This window comes from Erpetoichthys calabaricus, chromosome 3 (assembly GCF_900747795.2).
Source record: "Erpetoichthys calabaricus chromosome 3, fErpCal1.3, whole genome shotgun sequence".
Taxonomy (NCBI): domain Eukaryota; kingdom Metazoa; phylum Chordata; class Cladistia; order Polypteriformes; family Polypteridae; genus Erpetoichthys; species Erpetoichthys calabaricus.
The window spans coordinates 4333123-4341598 of NC_041396.2; the positions used below are offsets into that span (position 1 = coordinate 4333123).

At 46.3% G+C, this 8476-nt stretch overlaps 1 protein-coding gene across 1 annotated transcript in view; it reads left to right on the forward strand.

Annotated features, from left to right (window-relative positions):
• Positions 1-7541, forward strand: part of LOC114644336 (uncharacterized) — a 101201-nt gene extending 93660 nt beyond the window's left edge. The window contains exon 13 of the mRNA XM_028792475.2: positions 7377-7541. Within this exon, the coding sequence (XP_028648308.1) occupies positions 7377-7390 (14 nt within the window). The 3' untranslated portion in view covers positions 7391-7541. The remainder of the gene's footprint in view (positions 1-7376) is intronic.
• Positions 7542-8476: the final 935 nt, after the last annotated feature.

An 8476-nucleotide genomic window follows, 5' to 3' on the forward strand; every position in this document is an offset into this window, starting at 1 on the left:
TCTTCAGTGACATTCTGGTTCCCGTAAGCTAATATACTTTCAGTATATTCTCCACAAGCTCAGCATAATTCTCTGCTCTGTGACTGTCAAGAACATTCTGGACAACCCGCACGAATGAGGGTGCTGATTCAGTGAGCTTCAGTTTCCTTTTGAACTCATCATCAAGCATCAGTTCACGGATTTCAGGGCCAACAAAAACATCATCCTTAATTTTGGCTTCACTTTTCTCAAGACCAAACTTATTTCTTAAATGCTGAAATGCAACGCCTTTACTGTCCAGTAAAAAACGGGATATGCTGGATGAAAACGGTTTTCAGATTTGGAGTCAGCAAGTGAAACCTGTTAAAGTACAGATGAAAGAATCCCAGTAGCAAAATGCTTGTTGACCAGTGATGTCATATGAGCCATTTAGGAATGACAGCCATTTTTATACATGGTCCCCCCAAAAGTACTTGGACATTTGATTGACAAACTGTTCCATAGCCAAATGTGAGACGGTCCCTCATTATTTCATTAACTATTAAGCAGGTAGAAGGTCCGGGGTTTGGAAGCTATCACTGTGAACTCTCAATATGAGGCCCAAAGAACTGTCCATGCAAGTAAAAACAGGCCATCATTAGGCTGAGAAAACCAAACAAACCCATCAGAGAGACAGAGGAGAAACACGAGGAGAGATCAAATCAACTATCTGGTACAATCTTAAAGAGAAGGAACACACTGGTGAGCTCAGCAACATCAGAAGGTCTGGAAAACCACAGAAGACAGCTGTGCTGGATGATGGCAGAAATTTTTCCTTGGTGAAGAAGAACCAGTTCACAACATTTAGCCAAACCAAGAACACTCCAACACTCCCCGGGAGGTAGAGCTATCATTACCAATGTCAACAATCAAGAGAAGATTTCATGAAAGTAAAGACAGAGGATTTACTACAAGGAGCAAACCACTGGTAAACCTCAAGCATAGGAAGGACAGATTAGACTTTTCCAGAAAATGTTTTTTAAAAAAGCAGTCCAGTTCTGGAACAGTTTTCTTTGGACAAATGAAATTAATATCAATATGTACTGGAATGGCGGAAAGAGGAGAATATGGAGAAGAGAAGGAATGGATCATGATCAAATGAATACTACATCATCTGTGAAACATGGTGGAGACAGTGTTATGGCATGGCCATATGTGACTGCGAATGGAAGTCAAGTTGCCGGATTATTTCTGAAGTGTACAAAGCTATACTGTACTGTCTGCTCAGATTTAGACAACTGCTGAAAAACTGATAGGACAACACTTCACAGTACGATGGACAATGAGCTGAAACATACTGTGACTGTAAACCAAGTGCTGTTCAACAAACAGAACTGGAATATTCTTCAATGCCCGTCAATCAACTGACCTCAACCCAACTGGACACGCATTTCACTTTCTGAAGACAAAACTGATGACAGAAAGTCCAACGAACAAACAGTACTCGAAGAAAGCCTGCAGTAAAGGCCTGACAAAGCATCCTTAGGGTGGTAACCCAGCACTTGGAGATGGCCATGGGTTCAGACTTCAGGCAATCATTGACTGGAAAGGATTTTCAACCAAATTTTGAAAAAGATCATTATATTTGTTTGTTTGTCCACATACTTTTAAGCTGCTGAAAATGGGGGGACCATGTATAAAAATGGCTCATACAATGTTTTAATTAAAGGCCTGCAAGTCTATAGTTCAATCACATCTTCATTGCTTCATTTCAAATCCATTGTGGTGGTGCCCAGAGCCAAAATTCTGAAAATTGTATTACTGCCCTAATATACTTATGGACCTGACTGTAGCTATCTCTCCAAACTCTTGAGTTCAGGTGTTTAAGCTGCACCCATTGGTAATAGATGCATAAAATCAAACACAGAGCCATGCAATGTCCATTGGTGAACATTGTCAGTAAATCAGTTGTACTGAAGAGCTCAATGTGGCACGGTTTGAAGGATGTATCATCATTGCCACAAGTCAGTACATGAAATTTCTTCTCTTCTAGATCTTTTCTGGTAAACTGTATGTACTATTATTGTGAAGTGGAAATGTTGTGGATTGGCGATTCTAAATTGGCCCTAGTGTGTGTGCTTGGTGTGTGGGTGTGTTTGTGTGTGTCCTGCGGTGGGTTGGCACCCTGCCCAGGATTGTTTCCTGCCTTGTGCCCTGTGTTGGCTGGGATTGGCTCCAGCAGACCCCCGTGACCTTGTGTTCAGATTCAGCGGGTTGGAAGATGGATGGATGGAAGTGTTGTGGGGCAACAACAGCTCAGCAACAATATGCCAGACCAAACAAACAAAAGTTGAGAAGATTTCTTAAAGTAAGCTAAATAATCGTAAATACATTTTTTTTTGATAAGTCCAAAATTCTTACAATAAGGAAAAGAAGATTTAATATCATGATATAAACGATTTTCCACTTTTTGTTTTGCAGTACATGACTCAGTAGTTTGGTCCAGATTGCCAAAATTCTTTGCATAAAGATGTGCTTCCTGGCTTCAGTCTTATATGAACTTTCCCTTAATTTCCACTGGTGTCAGTGAGTGTGTGATTCCCCCCAAAGCTGAAAGAATTCTAGTGGAACTACATTTTCAGTGCTTTTGAAGATTTTGAAGAGCAGGATTTGCTCCCCATGCAGTCTCCCTTTCTCAAGAACAAAAAGTCTCTGAGTCTGTCTCAGCAGAACATGTTCTTCAGTGCTGGGATACACCTGGTTGCTCTTCTCTGTACAGCTCCAAGTGCTGTTATGTCTTTCTTGTATTCTGGTGACCAGAACTGCACACAATTCTCACTAGCACATAATGTAGTCTCTTGAGTTATATCCAACAAATTTAATGATACAACCTAATCCTAAATCCTCGTCACGCATGCGCATCAGAGGGTCACCCTCCAGGTTTCTCCCAGGTATGTAATCCCACCATGTCTAAGAGGGGGCGATGTTGCTAAGTGTGCTGTCTTCCTTTTCCTCCACAGTGCCAAGAAACCGCCCATTGAGGGCAACTGACTCCACCCCTTCAGTCCCCGGGTCATAAAAGCACAACGGCCTGGATGGAAGTGTCACTTCTTGACCAGTTAGCCGACTATTTCGAGCTCCTTCACAGCTTGACCCATCTAACACTAGAATCCCTGAACCTTACGATTTTTTTCTTTGTCTATGACCTCCTTAAATTATCCTGACATACACCAAGAAGCTTGTAGCTCCTTATCACTGCACTAATAGCCTGCTTTTGTTCTGCAAATGTGTGGATTAGCAGAATACAGCCTGCTACAATTTAGTCAGCTGAAGTGTGTTGAAGTGTTTATCTGACGATACATTTGTAAGGAAATATATAGGTAACGAAAAATCTTGATTTGAAAATACATACATTTCATGTGTGTTCTGTGCCTACAACAATCTGTGTAAATACAGAATGACAGAGGAAATGTGAGGCAAGAAATGCTGAACACATGGCTAAAACATAAAATGTTTTCATATGTTATAGTAATAATGACATCATTTTGATGTGAAGTGTAGGATATGTGAAGCCCAAATATCCCAGAAACACTTTCACAAAAGGTGTAACAAAACAAGTATGCTTTTATTCAAGAATAAAACCAAAGAAAAAGAAATTGCTCAATTGACATGTTGCTGAAGCCCCACTATCAGTCAGTAAAAGACATTCGCATTCATGTGTATTTGTGCACCCCTCCTCGAACCGCCACCTTATCGTGGTGAAGGGGATTGCGTGTCCCAATGATCCTAGGACTCTGTTGTCTGGGGCTTTATGCCCCTGGTAGGGTCACCCAAGGCAAACTGGTCCTAGGTGAGGGATGAGCCAAAGTGCGGTTCAAAACAGCCTCCTATGATGAGTAAAAACTTTGGACGGCGTTTTCCCTTGCCCGGACGCGGGTCACTGGGGCCCCCCCTCTGGAGCCAGGCCTGGAGGTGGGGCTCGATGGAGAGCGTCTGGTGGCCGGGCTTGCACCCATGGGGCTCAGCCGGGCACAGCCTGAAGAGGCAACGTGGGTCCCCCTTCCCATGGGCTCACCATCTATGGGAGGGGCCAAGGAGGTCGGGCGCAGTGTGAGTTGGGTGGTGACCTTGGTGGTCTGATCCTCGACTACAGAAGCTGGCTCTTGGGACGTGGAATGTCACCTCTTTGAAGGGGAAGGAGCCTGAGCTAGTGCGCGTGATCGAGAGGTTCTGGCTAGATATAGTTGGGCTCACCTCGACGCACAGCTTGGACTCTGGAACCAATCTCCTTGAGAGGGGCTGGACTCTGTAACACTCTGGAGTTGCCCCAGTGAGAGGCGCCGAGCGGGTGTGGGTATATTTATTGCCCCCCGACTTGGAGCCTGTACATTGGGGTTTACCCCGGTGGACGAGAGGGTAGCCTCCCTCCGCCTTCGGGTGGGGGGACGGGTCCTAACTGTTGTTTGTGCGTATGCACCGAACAGCAGTTCAGAGTACCCACCCTTTTTGGAGTCCCTGGAGTGGGTGCTAGAGGGCATACCTTCTGGGGACTCCCTCATTCTGCTGGGAGACTTCAATGCTCACGTGGGCAATGACAGTGAGACCTGGAAGGGTGTGATTGGGAGGAATGGCCCCCCCAATCTGAACCCGAGTGGTGTTTTGTTATTGGACTTCTGTGCTTGTCACGGATTGTCCATAACAAACACCATGTTCAAGCATAGGGGTGTTCATATGTGCACTTGGCACCAGGACACCCTAGGCCTCAGTTCGATGATCAACTTTGTGGTCGTGTCGTCGGACTTGCGGCCACATGTCTTGGACACTCGGGTGAAGAGAGGGGCGAAGCTGTCAACTGATCACCACCTGGTGGTGAGTTGGCTTCGATGGTGGGGGAGGATGCCGGTCAGTCCTGGTAGACCCAAACATGTTGTGAGGGTCTGCTGGGAACATCTGGCAGAGCCCCATGTCAGAAGTAGCTTCAACTCCCACCTCCGGCAGAACTTCGAGGGAGGTGGGGGACATTGAGTCCGAATGGGCCATGTTCCGTGCCTCTATTGTTGAGGCGACTGACCGGAACTGTGGCCGTAAGGTGGTCGGTGCCTGTCATGTCGGCAATCCCCAAACCCGTTGGTGGACACCTGTGGTGAGGGATGCTGTCAAGCTGAAGGAGGAGTCCTACCGGTCCCTTTTGTCCTGTGGGACTCTGGAGGCAGCTAATAGGTACCGGCAGGCCAAGCGGAATGCGACTTCGGTGGTTGCTGAGGCAAAAACTCGGGCATGGGAGGAGTTTGGGGAGGCCATGGAGAACGACTTTCGGATGGCTTCGAGGAGATTCTGGTCCACCGTCCAGCGTCTCAGGAGGGGGAAGCAGTGCAGTGTCAACACTGTATATGGTGGGGATGGTGCGCTGCTGACCTCGACTCGGGATGCTGTGGGTTGGTGGGGGGAGTACTTCAAAGACCTCCTCAATCCCACTAACATGCCTTCCAATGAGGAAGCAGAGCCTGGGGACTCAGAGGTGGGTTCCCCCATCTTTGGGTCTGAGGTCACCGAGGTGGTCAAAAAACTCCTTGGTGGCAGGGCCCCGGGGGTGGATGAGATACGCCTGGAGTTCCTCAAGGCTCTGGGTGTTGTAGGGCTGTCTTGGTTGACACGCCTCTGCAACATTGCATGGACATCAGGGACAGTGCCTCTGGATTGACAGACCAGGGTGGTGGTCCTCCTCTTTAAGAAAGGGGGACCGGAGGGTGTGTTCCAACTACAGAGGGATCACACTCCTCAGCCTCCCTGGAAAAGTCTATTCGGGGGTTCTGGAGAGGAGGATCCATCAGACAGTTGAACCTCGGATTCAGGAGGAACAGTGTGGTTTTCGTCCTGGTTGCGGAACAGTGGACCAGCTCTACACCCTTAGCAGAGTCCTGGAGGGTGCATGGGAGTTCGCCCCACCAGTCTACATGTGTTTTGTGGACTTGGAAAAGGCGTTCAACCGTGTTCCTCGGGGAATCTTGTGGGGGGTGCTCCGGGAGTATGGGGTACCGGACCCCCTGATAAGGGTGGTTCGGTCCCTGTACAACCGGTGTCAGAGCTTGGTCCGCATTGCCGGCAGTAAGTCGAACCCGTTTCCAGTGAGAGTTGGACTCTACCAGGGCTGCCCTTTGTCACCGATTCTGTTCATAACTTTTATGGACAGAATTTCTAGGCGCAGCCAGGGTGTTGAGAGGGTCCAGTTTGGTGGACTCAGGATTGGGTCACTGCTCTTTGCAGATGATGTTGTCCTGTTTGCTTCATCAGGCCATGATCTTCAGCTCTCTCTGGATCGGTTCACAGCTGAGTGTGAACCTGGGATGGGAATCAGTACCTCCAAATCCGAGACCATGGTCCTCAGCCAGAAAAGGGTGGAGTGCCCTCTCAGGGTTGGTAGCGAGATCCTGCCCCAAATGGAGGAGTTCAAGTATCTCGGGGTCTTGTTCATGAGTGAGGGAAGAATGGAGCGTGAGGTCGACAGGCGGATTGGTGCTTTGTCCGCAGTGATGTGGGCTCTGCATTGGTCTGTTGTGGTGAAAAAGGAGCTGAGCCAGAAGGCAAAGCTCTCAATTTACCAGTCGATCTATGTTCCTACCCTCACCTTTGGTCATGAGCTATGGGTAGTGACCGAAAGAACGAGATCGCGAATACAAGCGGCTGAAATGAGTTTCCTCCGCAGGGTGTCTGGGCTCTCCCTTAAAGATAGGGTGAGAAGCTCAGTCATCCGGGAGGAGCTCAGAGTAGAGCCGCTGCTCCTCCGCAATGAGAGGAGTCAGATGAGGTGGCTCGGGCATCTGATCAGGATGCCTCCTGGACGCCTCCCTGGTGAGGTGTTCCTGGCACATCCAACCGGGAGGAAGCCCCGGGAAAGACCCAGGACACGCTGGAGGGACTATGTCTCCCAACTGGCCTGAGAACGCCTCGAGATTCTCCCAGAAGAGCTAGAAGAAGTGGCCGGGGAGAGGGAAGTCTGGGCATCTCTGCTCAAGCTGCTGCCCCCGCGACCCGACCTCGGATAAGCGGAAGAGGATGGATGGATGGATGGTGTATTTGTGCATTTCATTTTCAACCACTTGTCACAGCAGTAACGCTGCTCCGTTACGGATTTGCGCAAAAGACACAGTGATTAAGCTACCATTTAGCAGTGGTGAGGTAATAGGTTCAAATCTTGTATCTTCTCTGTATTTAGCACTTTGAGTAGTAGTATTATTATCATCATATAACAAAAACATACATTTGATGTGAGTCTGTAACATCCTGTGTAAATTTATGGTACTTGTAAAAGATGTTACTTTTCCTCACCTATATCAACATGTCATTTGAACAATTTTTTTAAATTCAGTCTTATTCTTGGATTCTTAACAGTAACATAAGGTTTTGTTTTTTTCCCCCAGGCAAAAAGAATTGAAAGCCATTGAAAGTAACTTACAATAGATGAAGGAAAACCTCTGGGATGTTCATTAAGACTACATCTGATTTTTGGTTTCAATTTTTGTGCTTTTGGTTTTGTTTTATTCAAATGAATTATAATAAACTGATAGGGATTCTCTGCTCAAAAATATTTGTTTATGTGTTACTTATTCCAAAAACGTAATTATGCTTTTCATGGAGAAACAAGACGACAAAGTTTCAGATAGAATGAGCTTTTATGGATTGCTGCTCAATAAATGTTACACTAAACAAGGTTTGACAAAAACAAGACAAAAAAAAGTTGTGGGCATGTCCGTGAGCCTGTATAATGAAAATAATAATAATAATAAAAAAAGAATTTTTACAAAGATAGCAATGACTTCTTTTCAGATGGAAGCCAAAGTCAGAATTAACTTAAGCATGGCTGACCTTCTGGTCATATGGGATCCAGGCAGGAAGGGGCGGATCCACAAGGGCAGACAATGGAAGTCATGTCAGCTGTGGAATGACTGCCAGTCTTCCATTCTGTAGAAAATCCTGCTGACTATGCTACTGTAATGAAGACAGAAGAAACAGACAAAGATTTGGGGTACTGTAGTGATCCACGTATAACTGGCAATTGAAAAGGCAAGTTTTAGGACTTTTCAGATGTCTATCTTTAACTGACTCCAAAACGGTACCAGAGCCATTTTTCAATCTGGAGGGCAGAAAGAGGCAGGTTCAGGCAGTTGGGAACCAGAGGTGATGTATTTAGGGATGTGCCTGTCAACCACTACTTCTACAGTGGGAGGAAGAGAAAAGGCATTAGTGCACAGTGTCAACTCTTGGTTCAGCATGTAACTACCATCACCTTAGCCCTTTAGCTGCTTTCCAAGTGCATGCGCATGACAACGTATCCAAATAAAACCAAATGACTGCTTCATCGCATCTGGATTGGAGTTAAATACATAGACGATAAAGAAAAACCCCGAGCAGGAATAGGAACAATATACAGTACAGTATAGGGTGATTCATGATTCCAAGCTTCACTTTACAAATTCAAAGTAACACTCCAGTCAAAAAGTATGCTTTTTTATAGAATTTT